Source organism: Anguilla rostrata, chromosome 2 (genome assembly GCF_018555375.3).
Source record: "Anguilla rostrata isolate EN2019 chromosome 2, ASM1855537v3, whole genome shotgun sequence".
NCBI lineage: Eukaryota > Metazoa > Chordata > Actinopteri > Anguilliformes > Anguillidae > Anguilla > Anguilla rostrata.
The window spans coordinates 9,894,614-9,920,506 of record NC_057934.1 but is presented as its reverse complement, the minus strand read 5'-3'; the positions used below and the strand labels follow the sequence as shown (position 1 = coordinate 9,920,506).

General features: G+C 47.2%; 1 protein-coding gene across 1 annotated transcript; it reads left to right on the top strand.

Moving 5' to 3' along the window:
- Nucleotides 1–2,976: 2,976 nt before the first annotated feature.
- On the top strand, nt 2,977–24,254 carry LOC135245671 (zinc transporter 6-like). The gene is made up of 15 exons (XM_064318886.1): nt 2,977–3,316; nt 3,917–3,963; nt 5,450–5,536; nt 6,992–7,076; nt 14,939–14,981; nt 15,345–15,410; nt 16,178–16,258; nt 16,447–16,482; nt 16,745–16,839; nt 19,877–19,925; nt 21,352–21,471; nt 21,667–21,769; nt 22,216–22,263; nt 22,490–22,558; nt 23,417–24,254. The coding sequence occupies exons 1-15, from the start codon at nt 3,133–3,135 to the stop codon at nt 23,939–23,941; spliced, it is 1,638 nt and encodes a 545-aa protein (XP_064174956.1). The 5' UTR covers nt 2,977–3,132; the 3' UTR covers nt 23,942–24,254.
- Nucleotides 24,255–25,893: the final 1,639 nt, after the last annotated feature.

The window sequence follows — 25,893 nt, the reverse complement described above, 5'->3', positions numbered from 1 at the left end:
TGCTTTATTGCATCTGTGAAGCCCCAGAGACATGAAGGGAACGCTTCTGTCAGTCCGTGCCATAATTAAATTTGCCAAAGGCATCAGTTATGACATTTTCTCATGAGCATAATGCAAGTTCAAATGCCAAGGCAATACCTTCCGTCTAAAAGTAAAACTCTGTGAAACTGTTACATAAGTAACCAACAAAGACACACTTCAGAATTTCACGGCTCTTCACAAATGTTTTTGTTTTTTTTAACATGGAAAAGCCACTATTGCAGAGTCTTGCGAGCTACAGTATAGTACATAATGTTGTTTTCTATACAAGGCCCACAGAGCACACCTTCCTGACACTTGCACTAAATTATTAATGAATGTACATGTGTGGAAAGAACCCAATAAAAACTGGAAGGCAGAGTAGTTATTTTGTGCTCTGGTATTTTCAAGACTTGCTGTTAAAGGCCATTAAGTTAATTTAAATTTATCGTCTTATTTCCTTGATGGCTTAATTTTGGACTGGTCGATGGCAAGGTTGGGTTGTGTAGGTATTGTGCCATTTGTCATTGACTGTTATCACTGTTTACTCTCTCTTTTTAAATTTTTCTTCCCTACTTTTGTGCTATTTTTGTGTATTTCTGTTGTGATTCTTATTGCATGTTTGTGTTTTCATTTTATATACATAATGCTGCAAAATTAAAGTGGTCATGGTTTTTGTGAAGGCAGGCAGTGGCAAGCAAGCACATAATTTATATCATCACATAATGACCAAAACTGAATTTGCCAGTACATTGGATTTCATCATACTTATACCACACTAATTTAGCCATGCAAATTTCACGTGATCAGCTGTGGGCAGTGCTTGTTGATTTTTCACAGGCGTTCCTTGGCTTTTGTGGTGCTTTGTATGGATGGAATTTAGGGTGAAGTTACAGCCCCTCTGAGGTGGAAACAATAACCAGCGGTCTGAATCTTTGGCATATGATTTTCATTGTGAACTCATTCAAGCTTTCGCTTCAACCTGGCTGGCCAGACTGTGGAAATGCTGCTATTGTGATTAAGCCGCGGCCACAAGTGGGGTTGCTATGGCAGCACCAGTGAGTATAATTTAGGCCCAGCCGCAGCGCGGTCTAAACAAGCAGTCTGACTGATGATGAGCTATCAACAGGGAATGTGAGGCAGCCGCAATGATCTAATAAAGTGCTTGCTGTGTTGTCAAATCAAGTTCTTAATGAAAAATAAGAATCCCATTCAAACCTCGCTGAAAGCTTTAAAATTTATCCATGTATCGAGAGTGACCACAAATTTACAGGCAATCTATGACGGTAATGAATCTGATGAAGCTAGAACTGAGTTTAGTGTGCATTTTAAATGGATACGATGTAGTATCGTGTAACAGAATGCTTCCTATGCAGTTTCATTGCTATAATATGCATCCCAAGTCCCATTGGATAGGGTGGCACCCTAATTTATTGATTATTTATTCCCAATTCCTAATGAGTTTTCATTCATACGTACCAGTGATCACCAGATTGATCTTTTCAAGAGTGCATAATTTCAGCGAGTCTCTCAGGGAATGTGTAAAATTTGTTTCTACCCAAATTTATACTTCTCAAATGTTGCAGTTCTCCTGCTGCATCCGGTAACTTTCGGAAAGACAACTGCAAATAAAGACAATGCATTTTAAACCTGGTGAGCATCTAGTCTACTCACTGTGGTCATGAATGATCCAATGGCAATTACTGCAAAGAACAAGGGTTCCCCGTGTCTAAAATTCAAACCTAGCTATCGCAATATGATGAATTTGCATCACCGTCTCTCATCTCAAATGTGTGGTGGGCATTCTGGCACAACATTTTGATTATCTGGTTACTGTACCAGGTTTTATAAATCTTCGTATTTGTGCTATGATTCTGGATGCTATGTATTCTGCATGTTCATTATATATACTGTAAGTGAAATGTATACAGTACAACAGTTCCACTTCCAGCCCAAATCATTTTTGATGACTCTAAAGTTGCATGGTAACTATGATTTCTCCTAAAATGACTACACATTGCGAATAACTTTACAAGGCTTTGCTGAGACAATAATGACATCTGCTGTTCTACTGCAGAATTGTCCCTATATTCTGCTAATGAGGAAGTGCCATCAACAATGGCTGGAAATTCTAAAATACTGTATATGATCCCTGCTTTGTGCATGGCTGCTGATTTAATTGGGTGAGATGGAATTTTAAAAAACTGTATTGGGTGGTTCATTTTTCCCCAACTGTAAATAAAACACGGGACACGGGAAGTAGGGTAATATATTTATTTGTCAAATTCTTGATTAATGTATAATGAGTTTCTTAATCAAATGCTTCACCTTTAAAGAAAGACACAATAATTTGCTAGCCACCCTACATATGCAACAATTTTAAGGTTTTGTGTTTGTATTTTTGTCTCAGTGTTAGACTACTGTTTCCACTTTTGGAAAACGCACCCCATTCGCTTTGCCTGTCACATTTTGATATATGCAGTACGATTGTAAAACAGATGTAAAAAGTTTTTGACGTGATGTCTGAAATACAAGGACATCAACAGCAGTTTTAGCTGGGATCCCTGAGGGGAAAGATGCTTTAGATTTTATAAAATGTCAGACTTGAAGGTATGCATAAAAATATTCATTTGGATTGTCAAATTTTATTCGGATTTGACTGAAGGGAAGCAAGCCATTTTCATCAAATAAGTTGCACCCCTTCTATGACAAAAATGAGAACAACTATCAGTCAAACCAGCAGAGAATGCTTTATTCTTTTTGAGAGGTATAAGTGATGAAGAGAAAAATATTCTGCCAAGAAAATAATGAATATTTCTCTGTAGAGGGGTAGTGTGGTGATGGTGCAGGCTGCAGGCAGAGAGAAGAGGGAGTGATTTAGTCTGCCTGCATTTGCAGCTGTAGGTATTTAGGTCATTGGCCTTAACCTTTCTGTGTGAGACCAAGAAATTCTACTAGAGACACACAACCGGTACAGGGACCTCAACACCACCAAGCTATGCTGAGGTTGTGGTCGTGCTTTATTTTACAGCTTCGCGTTTACTCTTCGCTGAGGTTTGTCCCTTGCCAGTCGCCGTTGCCGGTAAGCTGTTTTGGCTTGAGCAGTGGTCCAAAATGGCGATGGACTACGCGTCCACGTCCACAGCTGGGCTTTCCTACCAAAATGTTGGGGATTACTACCCCAGAAAACTCGGCCCCAAGCCCGATGTTGTTCCGTGTGGAGTGACCGAGAGGAAAGTGAGTCCACTGGACAAACCTGACATGGTGGCGGTGGATGTTATCAGCATCAATGAACCAGGTAGGCTTGCTAACACTAGCCGCTAACGCTCTTAGTGCTAATTTAGATTGGAGACTGCTTGTACCAAACTGGTATTTCAGCCGATCTGGAAGCTGTACGCGTGTAAAATAGTTTGTATTTATTTTCTAAGCTCGTCAGCTACGTTACATTGCTGACGTTAGCATCGTTCGCGCTGTGACTGTTTATACTTCCCTGGCCTGGCATGTCAGGGCGAAATACCATCCGACAGAAAGATTGACATGGCTAGTGCTAGGTATCCTCACAGTCAATCATTCAGGAACAACGTTCAGCGTTGATTGTTTATAAAAAAATAAAGATAACGTAATCAAAAACACGATCTTACTTCCTACGAACGTTTGTACATAAAATTTGTTTTGTTAGCTATACGATATGGGTCGTATAACAGTGCTACATATCCTACTTGCGCTGTACTGTAGCATACCTGCACCAGGAGAACACATTTATTCTCCAACTTTAGCGAAGTGTTAGACTATTCTATATATTTAATAACCTTGTATGATAAATGTTGTGTTCAGACAAAGCCTTAATTAGGCCTGTGCTGTGACTCTTTCATGCCCCTTCTCTTGTTTGTCTTTGCAGATATTCCAGTTCACCGGAAAAAGCAGGAAACGGATACGTACGTTTTGGTGAGTTACGATTTCTCAAGAATTTCGCAGTTCACATATAATTCGAAAAAAAAGTTCATTCAAACGGAAAACTGAGCATCTGGCAGTGTAAACAAACGGTGGCATTTAGGGGTCCAAGCAAGAAGTCCTGGAGCCCTATTGTTTTTGTTCCGGTTTTTAAATTATTTCTCTGTCCTAAAAGTGTTTGCACAGCAAAAACTGCACCATAATAGAGCGGCTTAATTTTCCAGGTGGGTTCCCATACCCACCCCACTACTCAGGTAAGTAAACTTACCCAGATTGGCCTGATGGTGATGCTGTAGGAAGAAGCTATCTTTTCTGGGCATAAACTTTTGAACCGTTTGGTCTATTGTCACTTTTCCTCAGATTCCCTGGCCCATAACAAACAAATCTGCTTCAAGGACCCATGAAATCTGCAAATTTTTATTTTTTGATTAATTTTTCATTCACAATTCAAAAATAAAAACACGTAAAATGCATGCAGTGGTCACCTTGTAAATGGTATGATGGTCACTTTGTACCAGCATACACATTTCTTAGAATTGGCCAATAGGGAGTGCTACAGTAATTCATCAAACTTTTCAGTATTTCAACAATATTATTTATCACGCTGTTTGCACTACTATCATGAGATTTATATCCCCATACATGTCTCTGCACGGAATGCAATTTTTCCTCCATAAACTGTCAGGTCTGCCATATTTGATTTTCGTAGTTACTTGTATTAAATTCACTAGGTTCATATATATAATGACAACTGGCATGGTTGTGCTTCTATTTCCCACTAGATGTCAGTGTTGTGTAATTATCAGGTTAACTGAGGTCTTTCGTTTTGCTGGGATGTGAAAGATCATGTATTGATGCATGTTTGCTAACAGCAGATCCAGTCCCAGTCCTTTTAGGCTTTTGGTGTTTTGATCCCAGATTTGCACTGGGATTTTCAGACTGAATATTTGCAAGGCATCATAAATCTCACAATCCTGTGTGTTAGTCTGAAGTACAACAGAATATATCCTTGGTTAAGTAACACCTATTTCGGATTATAATTAATTTGGATGTGGAGTTAATCAGAGATGCTAATTAAGTATTATCCTAAATTGCTTTAATGAGCTCCTTATTAATCATGAGTAATTTAAGTGCAATTTCATTGTACCTGAAGGGCTCAGTGCATTGCCCAGTCATAAAGGGGAAGGCAACACACTTAACAGGAAAATGTGATTCTGTTAAAGACGAAAGCATAGCTCTCTTAAAAAGGGGAAGGTGAAACGGTATTCTAAAGGGCCAAGCGTAAATCTTCTAAGGAGGCAGTAGAACTCTTTTAAAAGGAACTGGCCTGATGCTCTTAAAGGGGAATGCCGAACTCTATTATAGTTGAATTAGCCTGATGCTCTTAAAGGGGAATTCAGAACTTGTTTAAAGGGAATTGGCCTGATGCTATCAAAGGAGAGAATGTACTGTATCCTGTTTATGTTTGTTTCCGCTGCAGACTTCCTTTCAGCCATTCCGTCGGACGCACCGGTCTTTCCTGGGGAAGTTTAAAGCAGAACTGCGGCTGGTCACTGGAGACAGACGGGTGAGTGACACTTTCACCGTGCGGAGTTAGCGCTGCTGTTATACTGCTGTGTGCAAGTCTGTCACCCATCCAAACCTGCCTTCGCTGTATATGTGCCGTTATAGCTTGTGCTGTTAGTGTATGTGCTGTTAATGTATACGCTGTTGTAGTGTACGTGCTGTTGTAGCAAATGTGCTCTTAGTGTATGTGCTGCTGTAGAGTGTGCACTGTCGCAGTATGTGTGCTGTTAATGTTTGTGTTGTTGCAGTGTATGTGCTGTTGTAGTGAAAGTGCTGTTAGTGTATGTTGTAGTGTATGTGCTGTTAGTGTATGTGCTGTTGTTGTGTATGTCCTGTTAGTATGTGCGTTTTTATAGTCATTAGGCTTGCTCTCCTCCTTCAGACAGCAGTTTTGGTCTGTCGTGCTGATGCTGCAGTATGCTAAAGCCTCCGCAGGCTCGTCCTGTGTGGAAGCCCACATGTGTAGCATGAACAACCATTTTAATCACCGGCAGAGTCCTTTCTGGACTTCGCCACATGCAGGCCTGATAGATAGATATGGATTTCAGGGCAATATAGCTTATTTCCTCTATGAATGTTGGGTTCAATGAAAGGCTAACCCTGTTTTTCCCCAGTTTGCTAGAAGCACCTCCCGCACAGGGCGCTAACGATATTGATACACGGCTGCTGTGCATTGTCTCTGACGGGCTCAATCCCCTCTTTAGGAATTATGTGAAATGCGCTCCATCTGCCAGTGTCCAGGAAGTCCGCTCTAGGCTCGGGCCTGGGGGGGCATGCGGGGGGGGGCTTTGCTCTGACCCCAGCCTGCGTAAGCTGCTTTGGGATAAAGGACCCATGAATGAGGGGCCCATCTGCTGGATAGCTGGGTTCCAGCGCAAGGGTGTAGCGCACCGGCCACATGGCCCTGCGCCTCCACCCACTGCCTCCTCCCTGCACCTCCTCCAGGCGCCTCCGCCCACTACCTCCTCCCTGCACCTCCTCCCACTGCCTCCTCCCTGCGCCTCCACCCACTGCCTCCTCCCTGCACCTCCTCCCATCACCTCGACCATGCTCCTCCTACCTGCCTCTTTGCCCACGGCCTCCTCCATTTGTCTCCTCCCTCCACCTCCTCCATCCACCTCTGCCTCCTCCCAGCACCTCCTCCCACGGCTTCCTCTGTGTGTCTCCTTCCTCCATCTCCTCCCTCCACCTCCGCCTCCACCCAGCTGCTTTCACACTGCAGTCAGGTAGCTGGTCTGGAGCTAATCCTGCTGCGCTGAAGTCTGTTGGTCTGGTTGCGTTTTAAATTAAATTTTACGCTTTCCTGCTGATTTAGTAACAGGTGGCAGATGAAAGGTGAGCTGAAGGAGATGTCTCTCAGTGACAGCCTGATCATGCCTTTCCGCTGGCCCTCCTCGGGCCGTTGCTAAGGCAACAGGGTGGATCCATGTGAAATTGCTGTTAACGTGTTTTTCAGTCCTGGAGGATCCTGCTGTTTGGCTTCCTGAACGTGATCTGCACCGGCTGCCTGCTCATGTGGTGCAGCTCCACCAACAGCATGGGTGAGTTACTACACCCTTGTATCACCCTATACTACTATCACGCCACCCTTACACCACCAAACAGCATGGGCGTGTAACTACCCTTTATCTTTTAGAGACTCAAAGGTGAAGTACAGAAATCGCAACAGTTTGGTACAATATGAAACCAAACTGCCAATCCCCCCACCCCCCAGACCCCACCAACACGCTGAAAATATAATCACGCTGTAAGAAAACGTTGATTGTTTTGAGTGGTGAAAGATAATGAATTTGAAAACAAGGCTTAAATCCATTTGCGAGTAATCCTCCGGAAAGCCGATCGATGCGGGAGCAGAGCTGGGGAAGAGGAGACGCCTGCGTATCGGGCAGAAAGGGTCGCTCGCGCAAGAGAACGCCGACGTCGATATTCCGCCAAACAAACACTGCTGACCGCTGGGGACCGCTCCCATCAATACTGATCCTGGAGCCTGGAAGGCCTCAGAAAGATGCTTCATATCCTGCTCATTCCTGGAAGTTAAGAATTCCAGAAGCTTCTTTTTTTGAACAGAATGATTTAAATACCCACAATGCACCCAGAAAGGTATGGCGACATCATATATCAGCTTCTTTCAGAGGCTGATGTGGTCAAGAAAAGTTCCCACTGCATCAAGTGTGGAAGTGCATTTTGAGAGATGCTTACATCTTATTTTTCAGGCTAACATCTGGGAAGGGTTCGGTTAATTTGCGGTCGACCGTGACACATACACATCTTGCACGCATTTTTATGGAACAGAGGGCACTCAAGCACACGTTTAGAGCTCGTCATCGCGGAAGGCCGTGTAAGACACGCGTGCGCTCAGCTTGCTCAGAACCCTCCTCAGCCCGTCGTAGAGAGAGGCTTCGTTTTCGCTCTCTGTTTGTACGGGATGTTTAGCGCTCGCTCCGCCGGGCTCGTGATCGAGCGGTTTATTTTGCGGGGGGAAAGCGAGCGGTCTTTTCAGAGCGGATGAGCGGGCGAGGGGGGGGAAACTGATCCGGCGTCCCGGGGCGCTGCGGTGCCTGTAAAACGGGAGACGGACGCGTCCTGGAGGACCGGGTTTGTCATCGTCAGCGCTCCCCGATCAAATTCTGCACCCGCAGCTTATATCCCATTACAAGCCGTTGGAAATGTACACACTTAAACTTGATATCAGCGTTCTTTTTAGTCTGTCCTTTTGTTTAATCTTGCCTCATTAGAGGGCATACATATGCTTCTCATGGAGCTTTCCGGTTGAACGTTGTTACTTCTATAGATCCTTTCTGTATGGCATGTTTGTGCCATAACAGATATAAATGCCATACCACATAATTCCAATACCATAGATATAAATGCTGTAACAAAGATCTACGTGCCCTACCATAGATTAAAAAATCCCCCACCTTATCTAAATTTCATACCATAGATATAAATGATATACCATGGTTAGAAATGCCTTACCATAGATACAAATACCTTGCCGTGGATTTATGCCCTTATCTAAAAGGGCATCTGAGAAAACTACTTTTTAGGCACACTAGCGATTTTAATTGGACTTAAAATATATTTATTCTGTAAAATGAGAGGAATCGCAGACCTTACATAAGCCATTTTATCGCAATAGGGTTCTCTTATTGTACATTGCAACCATTGATTAATGTGTACGTGAAGTTACTGAAATTATTGTACTAGAGTCGAATATCAGTATCTAAGAGTAAATATAGCAGTATCTAACAGTAAATGTCAATATTCAACAGTAAATATCAGTATTTAATAATGGATGTGGAAGAACGGTTTTAGTGAAATGTATCAACCACAAACCCCACTGAGGGCAGATGCTTTAAAAACTGAGTTCTGAGTTGCTTGGTCCTGACAATTGAATTGCTTACCTCTGATGCCGGTCCTGGAGTTTGATTCACACCTCCCTGATGAGGGTCCTGAGGGTTTTCCCCTTTAAAATCAGGTGTTCAGTGCTCAGAGAGTGACAGCTGACCCTGACACTGTGGTGTTCGCCAGAACGGGGCTCTGAACACATGCTGCTGTGTTTGCTTATTATGACGGTATTTTACCTGTCCCCCTCGTCCAGTGAACCACAGTCAGTGGGGAAGGGGGGGGGGGGGATTGGATAATGTGTGGTGCAGTCCATAGGATAGATGACTCCGGCCGTATACAGCGAAGCCTGGGGGTTTGATTCCTCTGCAGGGCACTTTGCTGTGCTGTTTCTGTCTGCAGTCCTCTGTGCTGTGCCCCCGTCTGAGTAAAGTAACTGTAATGCTGAAATGAGGAGGTCGTGGCATCATGCGTGGCGCTGACCCGACTAAGCCCGCGTGGTTGGGTAGCGCCGGGCCCAGGCCGGCCCGGAGGCCTCAGGCCTCCACGCGAGCTCGGAACGCAGGTGCAGAGCGGGGGAGTCGTGTCAGACTGTTCCGCGCGTGATGTCACAGGCGGGAGGGTACACGGTGTTCCGGGACTGGCCTACATTCCGCGCTTCGGTACATCGCGTCTGCGCCACAACCGCCCCCCCCGCCCCCCCACTCGAGTCCGCCCCCGTCTCGTCTGCACTGAAGATTACCTAACGGGCCCGCCCTGCGCCTCGTCCCCGCGCTCGTACGCTCACCCCCCCTCCCCCGCAGGCTTTCGGCACTTCGGCCAGGACAGCGTGCCGCGTGGTGAGCCTACCAGGCTGGGACAGGGAGGTCTGCAAACACAAACCGTCTCTGTGTGCTAACGATGTTGTTGTGCCTCATCTAATCGCCCAATCATTCGTGCTCGTATTTGTAAATAAGAGGACACAGGCCCAGCTGTAGACTACAGTGCCGATCAGCGGGGGGGTTAGCGAGCTCTCTTTTCTCTGTTTAGCATCAAACGGCTCCAGGGTCACTCCAGAGCACACGAAACGCCGCTGCCCTGTCCCCTGCTTAATGGTGCCTCCCAGCCAGAGACAACTGCTCTGGGCCCCGGAGTGACGCATTAGCCGTTAGCATCTCCGAAACGGGAGCGGATCAGTGCTGTCACACACCGCCCCCCTCCCTCTTATTTAAGCACAGCCCCTTTTGATAAACAAACAGAGGCGGTGCGGGGTCGGGTCGGGTCAGCGCGTCGGTTGGGGAGGGGGGGGGTGTGCTTTTTTTGCGCTGTGCTTTTTCAGACCGGCGCTGAGAGGCGCGCGTCTCTGTTCCGGCGTGTTCCGCCGTCTGCCATGTTTGTGCAGCTGGGGGAAGCCAAGCGAAAGGAGGTCAAGTGCCTCGCCCGCGGCAGCCCCCGCTGCCCCGCCCCTCAGACGCCCATGTGACCAGGAACGGGGCGGGGGGGGGGGTGGCTACTGCACCCCCTTCATCCTCTCCCAAAGCACCCACCCTCCATCCGAAATCACTATGTGTGCATGTGCTACATAGCCTCAGCGCTAGCTAACAATGCTAACAATGACGAGCAGTGCCCAACAGCGCACTGGACTCGCCTGTGTGTTTGTCTGCTACGTAGCCTCAGCGCTAACAAACAATGACAAACAAAGCAAATATTGCCATTTACCCCACCAGAGCCTCGCTGCTTTCACTTGCCCTTGAACAAACACAGTTCATTATCACTGAAAGATTCATTTGGTTACCTGATTATAAAGCAAACTGAAAATATATTTGCCTGTGTGAAAAGATTTTTTTTTATTTTTTTTTACCACACTGGATATAACCAGCCTGTAATTTATGTATGTGTGTGGTTCCTCTCTATTGTATTAACTTAAAGGGATGATGAGTTTGGTGGTGTCTGTGTTATTTCAAGATAAAAGATGTGGGCATCGTAATCTAAAGTCAAGAGAAGAGGAGACCGCACACGTCCTGTCGGTGCATTATGATTCTGTATCGCGTATCGTGGGTGGGGGTGGGGGTGGGGGTGGGGGAGGGGGGCTGTGGCAGGCGGCGGTGGGGTGGGTGGCGGTGTGTAGTTTCCGAACGATGAGCCTGAATGGAAATCCACACTGACATGCCTTGGCTTTGACCAGTTTGAGAAAGTGACATCATCGGGACCTGAAACATTAATACGAGCGTAGCTGTGCTTGTCCTGCGGGGCTGTCTCATGCATGTATTCATTACGGCTAACCGCAGAGCGTGCCGTCCTGAGGTAACAAACGGCTGGGGAACCGCTTGTTTTTTTACAGAATTGCGCATTTTGATCATTTTATTCTGTCTGTCGCATGTGTGGTCTGGGGGATCCTGGAACTTGGTTGCATGATGCCTGAGACCAGGCCGCATGATTCCTGCAACCAGGTCGCATTATTCCTGCAACCAGGTTGCATTGATGCTGCAACCAGATCGCGTTATTCCCGCACATGTGCAGCTGGCTGCGATACTAACATTTAAAACTGCTTTGGCTGAAAACTAATCTGTGTAAGTTCATTTTCTGCATGTAATTTTCTATGTGGAAGATTTTTTATTTTCATTCGGCCACTCGCTGGCTATTTTTAGATCCCTGAGGTCTTCGTGAATCCATGTGAATTATGTATTATTGCCATTTGAGATTAAGGTTTATGCCCGTGGTGTAAATGAATATTGAATGTACTCTTAAAGTGATTGCACAGGACTACGCATTGACGGGACTGTACTTAATGTGAATATGGATGCGATTGAGACCCAATACAGTTATTGCTGGAAAGCGCTGGAAAGCGCTGGTAATCCTGCCTGGGGTGATTGACCTTTGACCCCGCTTTTACTAATGGAGAAACATATTAATCTGATTGGACGCGGCATGTTGTGGTCACATGGCTCACGTCTCCAGCATATTCGTTATTTTTCCAGGGCCGCAATGGTTGGGTCCTGTGGCCAGATTCAGTACAGTAAAGCAGCTGGTCTGACCCGCTGGTCTTGCATCCACAGGAGAATTAAGAGTCTGCGTTCTGCTCGTAACACAGATATGAAAGCTGAGAGATCCTGTTTGACGGAGGTCAGAACTTAGCCTTCGTTGGACAGCGTCTGCGTTTCCCAGCTTTTTGAATGATCTGATCGTTTGTTCTTTTGTTCAGAATGAACTCTCCTGTCCTTCAGTTGTACCCATTCCGTCAGTCAATAGCGGCTCATGTTAATGACATAATTGTTTCAGTGGTTCATGTTAATGACATCACCATGTTCAGCAGCTTGTGGCAATGACCTTGTTTTCAATGGCTCATGTGAATGGCCCCATACTTTTCTGTGCATCATGTTAATGGAAGTAAACTCCAAGTGACTTTTCGAAAAAGATTCACTGGCAAACATGCAGGCGAACACCGTGGTCAGTATACTCAACACAAACTCCATGTTGTTCATTATATATCACTCCACGCTGGGGGTGCAGGAACTTGGTGCAGATTTTCCCAAATTGCTTTGGACAACTCCGGAATGGTTTATGGAAATTTTGTGCCAGTAATTTGAGCACATTTTGTTGTTTTTAAAATATCTGCATGATCAGTCGTGCAGATGATGATATCCTTGCACAAGTTAAGGAACTCTTTGTTCAGAAGTATTAATCTCAAAAGTATTTACCCTTAGTTTGGCTAACAAGTTAGGTCAAACTTTCATGCTAGAATGAAGATTTAATTCTTATATCTCGGCAAATTCTATCTCCTGTATCTCATCTAGACACGACCTGCTACCACCTCACAGTACAGAGATGAAATGAACAGAAAACTGAAGTTGAACTCTGACCTCAGCCATTGAACCATGACGCAACCAGCCATGTGATATATGGATGGGCCCATTACAGACACTGGGTGGTCTGCGAACTGGTGGGTCTGTGTACTGGGGGGAGGGTGGGGGGGGACTCGGCACTCCCACGACGACCACGCTGCAGTGCCCGCACCCTCTCGCGTTCCCGAACCCGAGCCGCCACCCCGCTGCCAACAGCGCGGGCCCCGCCGCCGCTTCCTCTCAGCGGCTCGGGTTCCATCCTGCCGGTGCCACGCGCCTATGGAGATCTCTCTTTACTGAACACACGCCTCTAAAGATCTCTCTTTACTGAACACGCGCCTATACATGCGCCCGGAATGGGGGGGGGGGCACCAAGGCCTGACCTGTCATTTGTCTTCCGAAAAGCATCATGATGGATCCTCCTGCCCCCCAGCTGGACGTACCGGCAGGCCCCAATGGAGTGGGCGGAGCCTCCGTTGGGCAGAGCCTCCATGCCGCAGACAGCATTAAATATTCAGCTCAGAGCTGGTTCAGTTTACCGCCATGGCGCTTGTTTTTCTTCGTCTGGATTGATCTGTACTGTAAACATACACAAGTGACCTTTGTCTGCTCGGAGCACTTTGAGGTCTCTCTCTTTTTAGTGGGACAGGACGGGGGGGAGGGGAGGGCACAGTTTGGGAGTGACTCTCTTCACCGCGTCCAAAAAGTGTGCTGCCCTGGTTTAGCCGGCTCCTCCCGCTGAGTGATTTAGTGGATTTAGTGAGTCGATTAAACATTAACCATGGAAACAGAGGTGTGGCTCTACCTCCATTCACATCTCCGTTAATCTGTTTTAAAACACGTCCAGCTTACCCAGAGCGGGTTTGCAGCCCAACGGGAATGTCCGATCATGTGACATGCTGGCCAATGGCGGCTGCAGAAATCGCACACCGCTGCATATCCGGTCCAATGGGACAGAGAGCTGTACGGCAGCGCACTCTCAGAATTTAATCTGGCCCGTTGTGTCACATGTACAGGCCGCATGTAATTCCCATGTGCCGACATGTTCTGGAAGATGTCATGGGTGTTGTTTGCATGTTTGGATGAGGGTACGCAGACGTGTGCAGGCTGAGGGGAGCTCAAGGGGGTGGGGGGCGTGAGGGGGTGGGGGTTGGGATTGTGGGGGGGATGTTTGTTTTGGAGAGCAGGGCTCATTTTTAATACAGTACATTCACTTCAGTCAGCTAAATCTCTGTGTGACTGTGTTTGCGCTGTGCTTTGGTTACTGCAGTAGCTCACGTCCCATCTGTGCCCTGCCCTCAACTGTAAGACACCGGGTTCCTGTTTCAGAGTGATTTCTGCTTTGAGTTATTGAATTTTTTTGGAACTTGAGATAGAGAAAGGTCGAACGCACTTGCACTTAGATTTGGCTCAGGTGTAGGGGCGGAGTCATTAACCCCCCCGCTGTCATATTTATCAGTGCTCATAACCTACACTGTCCTACAGGAGGCTGCAGACAAGCTTGTGTTCCTCCCACTTCTGTCACACTGAAGTTCACAAGTCAGGCGCTCTTCATGTGCAACTTCACAAGCCCGCAAATTCCTGGTGGGCCAGAGGAGGTCACTAATGAGCACTGAGATGCTGTCATCCTGCCCCACTGAAACCCTCCCATCCCAGGGCGACGCTAGAGCCAGTCACACCTCACCCTGTTAAACTGCCAGCCACCACTGGCACGGTCCGGGTTCGATACCACACTGTGGGGACTGTAATAGCATTAGAGCTGAGCCTTTACAGGATGATCCAGCTAGCATCTCCCTAGCACCCTTATCTTATGTAGGCTAAATGCAACGATTGTGTGAGCACACATTAAGGTTTTATATGGATGCTTGCTGTATGAATTATGGGTTTGTATTATGTTTCAAGGTTGGCAGAAGTGTACTTCTGTTCAGTGCTTTTGGGATGCTGCATATTTACTCGCGGGTCTGGGAATGTTGTTAGGTCTGGTGCTATTTACAGTGCAGTAAGAGCCAAAGTGAGAGGTTTCTCTAAGTCCAGTCTCTCTCTCTTTCTCTGTCTTTCCTCTCTGTCTCCCTTCTCCCCCTTCTCCCCTCCCCCTCCTCAGTCTCTGTTCCTGATCTCTGATCTGACTCTTGCACCCCTTGAATACTGTGTATATTGACTGCATTATTACAGTCAGTTTGTTGTATTTATTATTTTTGAAATTGATATTATGTTTTTTTTTCCCTCTTTCCTTCTAGCCTTAACTGCCTACAGCTACCTCACCATCTTTGACTTCTTCAAGTAAGGTTCTGTGCCTGTGTGCAAGAGTGTGTGTTGTGTTCTGTACCTGTGTGCAGGAGTGTGTCGTATGTGTCCGGTTTCTGCTGTGTTCAGGATGTGTCTGTGTGTCAGGAGTGTGTGTTCTGTACCTTTGTGCAGGAGTGTGTGTTGTGTTCTGTACCTGTGTGCAGGAGTGTGTGTTCTGTACCTGTGTGCAGGAGTGTGTGTTCTGTACCTGTGTGCAGGAGTGTGTGTTCTACCTGTGTCAGGGTGGTCTGTACTGTGTGCAGGGAGTGTGTCTGTTCTATATGTGTGCAGGTGTGTTCTTCCTGTGTCGTGTGTGTCTGCTGTGTGCGAGTGGTTCTGTACCTGTGTTTTCTCTAGTTTGATTACCTGCCTGGTCAGCTTCTGGGTGACCATGAAGAAAGCCAGTCCTGCATATTCCTTTGGGTGAGTGGTCTAAGCCAGCAGGAGCACCCCTGTGACCATGTGTGTCATCTAACACACTGAACTCCTTGGGTTAATTCTTTCCAGTCACTTATTTTCACTCCTTGAGGAAGAGATGCAAGGATGAGATACGAGGACGTTCGGTCAATCTTCAGTTTGAGGTGATATCAACTCACCGTGTCTCTCCAGCGCTAATGCTAACAGGGCTTTATCTCTAGCACTAAGTCAAAGTCTTCAGTCTTGGGCCCTTTGACCTTTTGGTGTTGAGAGCCCTGATTGCACTGAAAGCAGCTTTGTTGCGGGTAATGTTCTCAGTAGTGCCGTGCAGTGGGTCAGACACCTCTGTGTCTTATACACTGCCATCCAATAAAAAACAGGCCTGCTGTGTGTGCTTTAACAACAGGGTCAATTTCTGTATGTTCATATAGAATATACAGTATATACTGGCATATGTGTTGTATTTGTATATGTGTGTATATGTAATGTAGGAATGCACGACCCTTTCATGAATCTGCACCTTCAGAAAGTCTACAATATGTGACCGGGATAAAGAAAAAGTTAGATAAAATGGCTTCTTTACCGGTGTGTCAGCTGACTTTTAGCCCTCTTATATTTCCTGTTTGCTCTCCTTTGACATGCTTTCTATCTCACAGATGTTCTGTGTGGCTTCAGTGAGATATGTGCGGTATTTAGTTTAGTGTGAGAGTGTGGTTATCAGAGATACGGTGAGTTGGTAGCCTTTCTGACTGCGTGTGATGTTTGGGCTGCAGGTACGAGAGGTTTGAGGTTCTGGCAGTCTTCGCCTCCACTGTATTGGCTCAGCTCGGAGCTCTTTTCATCCTCAAAGAGAGGTAAGAGTGTGTGTGTGTGTGTGTGTGTGTGTGTGTGTGTGCGCGCGCGTGTGCGTATGTACGTGAGTGCATGTGTGGGTGTGTGTGTGTGTGAGAGAGAGAGAGAGAGAGAGAGAGAGAAAGCGAGCGCCTGATATGCTATGTGTGTTAGCATTGCTTTGCTAATTAGCTGCTCTCTGTTTCTCCAGTGTGGAGCGCTTCATGGAGCAGCCAGAGATTCACACGTGAGTGTTAAGGTTCCCTTTCCAGTGTGTGGAGGGGCCCCACATCTCTGTCTTCGTGCGCATGAGCGCCCCCTCTGGTGAACTGGGCACCTGCAGTCTGCCTGCACAAGCTGCATGTTGCTGCGCTGTCCAGAGGTGGCAGCAGTGAGCATGTGCAGCCTCCCTAAAGCATTCCTAAGTGGGAGGAAGCAGGGCTGAAGTGAGGCATAAATAGTTTTATTTATGATTTGGGTGGGATCCACGTCTCCCCTCTTCTGTTTAGGGGTCGCCTCCTGGTCGGTACTTTCGTGGCTCTTTTCTTCAACCTGCTCACCATGCTGTCCGTCAAGAACAAGCCCTTCATGTACGTCTCTGAAGGTAGGACAAAACTCCAAAAATCTTAATCTGTTTGCCGTGCGGTTTTAAGCCTTCAAACAGCCTTTTGGCATTTTGAAATTGCTGTGTTCATAATATATTATTAGATTTTGTCGTAATTTAATGACCTATACCTGACCACTTCATTGATTTCCTATGGAAACTCTGCTAAATTTTCCCTCTTGTGAGTTGGATCTGTCAGGTGCCTAGGCGAGATGTTTACCGCTATGTTCCATGGAACACTGCTGATCCCTGTCAGTACGCAGCGTCAGCCAATGGAGATAAACTCCGGTGTGTACTGTGAAATGCAATACCCAATATGGCCACCAGAGGTCTTAGAGCTGTTTTTGTTTCCTGAGACAGGTGAGCTTTCAGTTGTTAAAATAATCCCTGCGGGTCATGAGGCAGCCCTCGGGTCAGGCCGAAATGGCGCTGCACCCTGACCCTCGGAGTGGCATTGAGAGCAGCACACACCCTTTTTTTAACAGGAGCGAGGTGTCACCGGGTCTTGTTTGTGTGTACACACGCATCGCTTTGTTGTGGCTGAACGGAGCTGGAAACCGTTAATCCAGATTCCGCCCATTAGCGTTTCTCTGTCCGCATCGATTTACGGGAATCCGATAACGCGGCGCTTTGCGCGCGGTCGCTTCGGTCCGCGTGTCTGTCACTGCCGCGCCGTGTCACGCCCGTCTGAGCACGCGTCGCCGTGGCAACCCACTGTCCCAGTCCAGATCAGCAGATCGAGAGGAGTTACGCAATTGGGGGAGGTATGGGCAGGGGGGGGGCCTGGGGTGACTGTATGGGGAGTTGGGGAGGGGGGGCAGTAGCCTTCCTTGCCCCCCCCCCAACATTGGCCAGCCCTGGGGCCACTGGAAGACTGGCCCCAGATTACTGTAGATTAACAGCTGGTCAGGGCTTAACCCAGGAGAACAAAGCCTGAATGTGCTGTGCTGCTATTTGGCTGATCAAACTCTCTCACCATACGTACTGAGGGGATCAGCTGTGTTCACCCTGCATACAGAAGGGATCAGCTGTGTTCACCCTGCGTACAGAAGGGATCAGCTGTGTACATTCTGTGTACAGAGAGGATTAGCTGTGTTCACCCTGTGTTAGAGTCTCACTGCATTCAGCTGCATTAGAGACTCACTGCATTCAGCTGCATTACAGACTCACTGCATTCAGCTGCATTAGAGACTCACTGCATTCAGCTGCATTAGAGTCTCTCTGCATTCAGCTGCATTAGACTCACTGCATTCAGCTGCATCAGAGACTCACTGCATTCAGCTGCATTCCAGACTCACTGCATTCAGCTGCATTAGAGTCTCTCTGCATTCAGCTGCATTAGACTCACTGCATTCAGCTGCATCAGAGACTCACTGCATTCAGCTGCATTCCAGACTCACTGCATTCAGCTGCATTAGAGACTCACTGCATTCAGCTGCATTACAGACTCACTGCATTCAGCTGCATTAGAGACTCACTGCATTCAGCTGCATTAGAGTCTCTCTGCATTCAGCTGCATTAGACTCACTGCATTCAGCTGCATTAGACTCACTGCATTCAGCTGCATTACAGACCCACTGCATTCAGCTGCATTACAGACTCACTGCATTCAGCTGCATCACAGACTCACTGCATTCAGCTGCATTACAGACCCACTGCATTCAGCTGCATTACAGACTCACTGCATTCAGCTGCATTACAGACTCACTGCATTCAGCTACATTCCAGACTCACTGCATTCAGCTGCATCAGAGACTCACTACATTCAGCTGCATTACAGACTCACTGCATTCAGCTGCATTAGACTCACTGCATTCAGCTGCATTAGACTCACTGCATTCAGCTGCATCGCAGACTCACTGCATTCAGCTGCATTACAGACTCACTGCATTCAGCTGCATTCCAGACTCACTGCATTCAGCTGCATCACAGACTCACTGGATTTATCTCTTGTTTGTTTTTGTGGTTATTGGACTAAAATATCCAGGCGTTTAATCTGTTACCCACTCAGTACACAAATAAACAAAGACTGCGGTCGATCCGCTTGTAGAGCCGTTGTGCAGATCCCGGTCGTGTGTGCGGATCCCCCCCGAGGCCCCCGCCGGGCCAAACAGAGCCATGTGACGCTAAACTGCTGTGACTCCGCGGGGCTGCGGCCCCCCGTCAGACACAAACACGTCAAACGGCATCTCCAGCCAAGCCTGTGATCCTTCCGGAAGGGGGCTCTTTCTGGGCCGCTTCCCCCCCCCCCCCCCAAAAAGGGAAACGGGGGGCAAGCGCGCGTTAAAGACGGAGGGAAAACAAAGGCGACCGAGCCGGCGGGACCCCCGGAGGGCCGGCTGGGCGCTGGAGCGGGGCGGCGCGGGCTCTTTTAGGAGACGAGCCGCGGCGCGCCGTGTTTTCGGTGTCTGAGTGCTTTGTGCAGTGAAAAGCCATTTAATGAGAGCGGCTCGGCTGGCCCGGCCCCCGTGCGGCTCCTCATCCATTAATCAGGCAGCGGCCGGCAGGGCTGAAAGCCTATCCGAACGCCGCGCGCTTGCCAGAAGGTGGGCGTCGTCCGCCCAGCACAGGAATGGCAGGTCGTCTGCCCTTGCAGTAGAAGAAGGCGTACTATAGGTGTCTTGAAGTGGGGGTGGTTATCAGGCATGTATTAGGTGTGCATTAAGTGTGTAGAAGGTGTGCATTAGGAGTGTAGCAGGTGTGTATATTAGGTGTGTAGCAGGTGTGCATTAGGAGTGTAGCAGGTGTGTATATTAGGTGTGTAGCAGGTGTGCATTAGGAGTGTAGCAGGTGTGCATTAGGTGTGTAGCAGGTGTGCATTAGGAGTGTAGCAGGTGTGTATATTAGGTGTGTAGCAGGTGTGTATATTAGGTGTGTAGCAGGTGTGCATTAGGTGTGTAGCAGGCGCATATTAGGTGTGCAGTCGGTGTGTTGAAGTGAGGGGTGTGTAGCAGGTGTGCATTAGGTATGTAGCAGGTGTGTAATTCCCACTCCTCAGGTCTCTCTCTCTCTCTCTCTCTCTCTCTCTCTCGCACAGCCGCCAGCAGCAGTTGGCTCCAGGAGCATGTAGCAGACCTGAGCCGCAGGTAAGACCCTCTCTGGGTGACTCACCCCCGGTAATCTCCCTCGTTGGCTTCATGGCACAGACAGTCCTGGGACCGGCATGTAGACATCTCAGCTTATGCCCACTGAGGAAGCTCTTTGTGTTTACGCCGCAGAAGTAAAGTCTAATGGTGAATATGGCACGGCTGGCTGCTGTTTCCTTTTTAAACAACCCTGTCTGTGACCTCACACAAAACAGCACTGTCCTTTCCCATGTAATAACTTAATTTGGCCAGTGGGGGAGCTGTTCAGTCCTGAATGACGCAGTAAAAGAAAAGCCCGACTAGATATTAAAATTTTAAAAGAACACCATGTGCTTGTTATAGAGCCTGAGTTTGTGGGACAGGCAATAATAGCATTTTTTAAAATCGTTACTCTGAGTCACAGGGGCTTGTTTTGACATCCAGTTTGAAGATAATTAATTTATGAATGCAGATATTGTGGAAGTGGTGGGCATATCTGTGGTCTATCTCCCTGTGGTCTATCTTCTGTCTACCATCTATGGTCAATCTGCCTGTGGTCTTTCTATCACCTATCCAGTGTTTATGGTGTACCTGCCTGTGGGCTGGGGATCACTGAGTGTACATTGTACAGATGACCTCCTCCATGAGCTTTTTGTGTGCTCTCATAGCACAGGAAACCCATGCTGGGGCTAAACTATTTCCCCTGCTCGCAAACGCTAATATCGCTAATGTTCTCTGTGTGGTTTATTTTGTCTCGTTGAACGTGTATTTTTATTTGCTGTGATATCAGGTCAAAGTATTAACAGAATTTAATGCTCCCCGTTTTCAGAAAACAACTCTTTCCCCCCAGCCGCCAGATTCTCTGTTTGTTTGTCTTCCGCTAATCCTGCATTCATTTTGGGTTATTTTATTTTATTTTTGTCTCAAATGGGGGATTAAAACACAGCAGACATCGCAGTGAAAACACAACTCCAGTGCCCCTCCGAATACAGAGCCGTCCTTAAGCGATGTCTAGCACTGCTCCGTGTCCTCGCGCTGGGGAGATTATCATGACCCCCCCCAAATAAAAACAAAACAAACAAATGCCAAAAACACAATCGGCTCTGTGCAGAATTACAGAGGCACAGCTGTAACAAAGATAATCTCTTATAGTTGGAACAGTTTTTTTCCCTTACGTTCGGGCACCGATCCAAAACCTGCTGTGCTGTGCTGCATTCATGCTGTCAGACACAAAGGAAAGCATTCATTTTGAGCTTCAGTGATTCTTTTAACGGTATTCAGCAATAATGTGGTATAGATATACTGTTAATGGAAATGATTGCTTGTGTCCAGGTGTGGCCTGGTGTGTCCAGGTGTGGCCTGGTGTGCTGAGGTGTATGCAGGTGTATGCAGGTGTGTACAGGTGTATGCACAGGTGTGTTCAGGAGCCTTTCTCCTCGTTTTGCAGCCTGTGCGGAATCGTCCCGGGCCTCAGCAGTGTCCTCCTGCCACGCATGAACCCCTTCGTCCTGATCGACCTGGCCGGGGCCCTGGCTCTCTGCATCACCTACGCGCTCATCGAGATCAAGTGGGTCCCGCCCCCCCACATCGCCCCATCCCGCACCCGCCACCCCCTTGGTGGTTTGTGGGTGATGTGTTTTAGTGACTACAGTGCAGTGGATTGTGGGTGATGTTTGTTACAGTGACTACAGTGTGGTGGTTTGTGGGTAATATATGTTACAGTTACTACATCGTGGTGGTTTGTGGGTAATGTGTATTACAGTGACTACAGTGCGGTGGACACGGCGTCTGCATTCGCCATCGCTCTGATGACATTCAGCACCATGTATCCCATGAGCGTCTACAGCGGGAAAGTTCTGCTCCAGGTAGGGGACACAGGCTGTTGCTAATGTAGCCACATTCACTGTAAAAATACAGCATATTATTGACCAATGTCACTCCTGAAACGTGTTAATGATTTTTTGGAAAATGTACCAAACACCTAAATCAGTTAAAATCAGGAGATAAATGACCCAACACTCTTTTCTTTTGCCTGTCAGCACCCTGGTGGATGAATAGATTTACTCATAATGATTACAGATCGATTTACTTGCATCTGTGAGCTGTTTTTAATCTCAGGATAATCATTTACCCAAAAAAGCAGCTCCCCTAATTCACCTGAAAAGCAAGCACTCCCTGCCTGTAGAATTAACAGTACGAGTAAGTAGCTGACAAGCACCCCTGGTACCCTGTTTGACCCTGTACTTCCCAAAAATATACCATCCCCTCACCTGGAATTAACCTACAGCTACCTTTTGCTTTCCTTCTCCAGACCACACCCTCGCATGTGATTGGTCAGCTAGATAAACTGCTTCGGGAGGTAAGAGTCAAAACGCTTTTCATTGGTGGTAGCCACCATCCCATCAGAAGGGCTCAGAGACTGAATACACCCTTTAAACTGTGGGATGTTTTTGGGGACAGGGGGTACTTCCTGCACTCCTCCAGATCGAAAGCTGGAGTGAAGCAACGAGCATAAACACACACGTTGGGGAAAATGGGGGTGCGTGTTTTTAAAGTGTGGGAAACTGTCCTCTGTCCCCACGCAGGTGTCCACACTGGACGGGGTGCTGGAGGTGAGGAATGAGCACTTCTGGACCATTGGATTCGGCTCACTGGTACGCCCCCCTCAGCTCAACCCCTTTCCCCCTCACCCACAAATCCACATATCGGGGTCTTCTGAGGGTGTGGTGTCATCATTAGTGTAATGAGGGTATAGTTTAGCAGTAGTGTACATAGGGTATAGTTCAGCAGTATTGTGCAGAAGGTGTAGTTTAGAAGAGGGTATAAATTAGCAGTAGTGTACGTAGGATGTGGTTTACTATTGTACAGGTATTTGAAGAGGTATATTACAGTATGACATAGGGTGTGGTTTAGCATATTGTACGAAGGTTAAGTTAGCAGGTATAAATTAGCATAGTGTACATAGGGTGTGGTTTAGCAGTATTGTACAGAAGGTGTAGTTTAGAAGAGGGTATAAATTAGCAGTAGTGTACATAGGGTTGGTTTAGCAGTATTGTACAGAAGGTGTAGTTTAGAAGAGGGTATAAATTAGCAGTAGTGTACATAGGGTGTGGTTTAGCAGTATTGTACAGAAGGTGTAGTTTAGAAGAGGGTATAAATTAGCAGTAGTGTACATAGGGTGTGGTTTAGCAGTATTGTACAGAAGGTGTAGTTTAGAAGAGGGTATAAATTAGCAGTAGTGTACATAGGGTATAGTTCAGCAGTATTGTACAGAAGGTGTAGTTTAGAAGAGGGTATAAATTAGCAGTAGTGTACATAGGGTGTGGTTCAGCAGTATTGTACAGTGTGTGTGTAGTCTGGTTAGCTCAGCTTGGTGCTTTTTTATTAGCCAGTTAATAATGGGTAATGTGTCTGTCTGAATGAAGCCAGTGCTTATGTACCTGCTTCCTGCCCTCTCCTCCCTCCCTCTCTCTCTCTCTCTCTCCTCTCTCTCCCTCTCTCCGCTCCTGCAGGCGGGCTCTGTACATGTCCGGATTCGGCGGGACGCCAGCGAGCAGATGGTTTTGGCGCACGTGACGAGCCGCCTCTCAGCGCTGGTCACCGCGCTGACCGTCCAGATATTCAAAGACGACTGGACGCGCCCGTCCTTAGCGACCGGCGTGCTTCCGGCGGGGGCCATGACCCCCGTGGAATACGGGGTCCCGCCCGGACCCGCCAAACACGCCGAGGAGGCCGACCCGCTCACCTCCACCCCGTCGAAACTCAGCAGCCCGCCCCCCGAGTTCTCCTTCCACACGCCCGGCCGGCACGCGCACCCCCTCATCCTCCCCAGCGCCCAGCAGCAGCACAGGCCCCACAGCCTGGGGCTCGCCTACGGAGCCGGCCCCTACGGGAGCATGCTCGGGCTGGGCATGGCCAGGCCAGGCGGGGCGCCCGGCGTCCCCCCGGCACAGGGCTTCAGAACTGCTTTGGGCTCAGTCCCGCACAGATACGGAGCCCAGCCTGGCTCCACACAGTTTGGGCTGTACCGGCCCTGATTCCGGCCCTGATTCTGGCCCAGCCCACTCAGTGACCAGAGGGACAGAGCAAGCGGAGCACATAGTATTTATTTCCATGTGGTTCAGACTTCCAGATTCTTTTTTTTTTGTTGCCGTTGCCTCCTTGACCGTTGTTTTTTATATGCCATTATTATTCCTGAAAACTGAAAATGTTTCTGAGAGCACAAATGACCGAACATGTAAGAAAAGTACCCTTCAGGCCATTCCACTAAAGATGACTGGTGTCTTTCTGTACTGAACTTTGTATTATCAGGTAAAACTGACTATTATAATTAGAAGGTTATGGACATTACAGCTTTATTTTGGTGTGAGGTGGGACCAGCAATGGGAGTGGTTTCTTTTTGTATCATGTGTCCTTAAAACAGAAGCTCTCTCTCTCCCCTGCCCTCCCTCTTTCTCTCTCTCTTCCTCCCTCCCTCCCTTCCTCTCTCTGTGGGGTGAAATGCAGGTTTTGGGGGTCCCCCTGCATCACAGCCCCATAATCCCCCTGAGAGTTGTCTGAGCTAATGAAGCCCTGATGGTTTGGCATTGACCCTGGCAACCTGATGGGTTCCAAACACAAGACACGGGAGTTCTGCTTTAAAAAAATAAAAATGTAAATAAAGGCATACTATTAAGGATTTTTACCTTGGAAAATATTATAAAATAACCATGTTCAGTCATGTCTGTGATGCACTGACGGTCCAGGCTCTGTGTGTTTGATGTAGAGAAGCTGTGTGAGTCCGACAGGTGAGCCAATGAAAAATGCGTAGAAGATTATTCAGATTATGGGTGTTTGTTTGTTTTTTTGTTTGTTTGTTTTTCTCTCTCTAGAGGACTGTCCCCTCAGCTCCACCCTCACCCTCCTCTGTGGCTGGGATTATTTGGGAATAACACTAAATCCTGTTTTCATCAGTCTTTGCCAGCGTGTGCCAACAGGATTGGCCTGGATTACAGACCGTGTACCTCACTAAAACTTTAAACTGCTCTTTGCTCCTCTGACCTTGCTACTGGTATAAAATATAACAATTGGTTCATTGCATTCCATTGCAATACATTCTATTAGATTACATATGTAGTTTCAGTATGGGAAAGTTGAGAAGTGCTAAAAATAATCTGTTGACATCATTCTTGTTGCCCAAGTAACCCTTTTAAGCTCTCCTGTCTGCCCTCCAGCAGCCCCATTGCCTTCTGGGAAGACTTCTCCAAACCCTCACGCATGTTCGCAGGTACATGAGCACTGAAACCTTGACTGCAAGCGTTCGCTCCAGGTTGCGCTATTGGTCAAACAGACACGTTAATCTGTTCCTCTAATACTCCCCTCTATATCACAATATATCACCAATCTCTTCAGTTTCTCAGCTCCCATCCAGTCTATCTAGACAGTGACTCTCACACAAACCTTATGTATGATGAAGGATTTGGTTGGATCTGGTAGAGACTTCATTTGCTGGCCTATGTGATTCATGCATGAGCCATGTTTAGTTTTTTTACAGTCATGCTTTGTCATAATTTGACATTAAACCTTTAATTCTGTTTTCCCAATCATGGTTTGTTCCAATTTAGACACCAGAGGAATGGTTACCTAATCCTTTCAGTTAACACATGGCATCCTATAACGCTCATAATTACAGTATGATCTGAAATCAATGCCCAGTCAATGTGAAGGATTGATGTCAGCATATATGAGTGATTGTGGTTGGAGCTATGTGTAGCCTAGGCATTTGTCGGAGAAGCTGAATTATGGAGCTTTATTGGCACAATCAACTTTTGGTTTGCGGGGATCAATATATTTTGACATCCAGCTTCCCCTGTTTGGCCTTCTGGCGTTGCCGGTGGAGAACACTGCAAATGTTTTAACGGAGTCTGTGTGTCAGTTCAGCTTAACGTCAGGAGCCAGGCACTGTAGCAGAGAGGAACTCACCAGCAAAATGTTTTTTTAAATTTTTTAA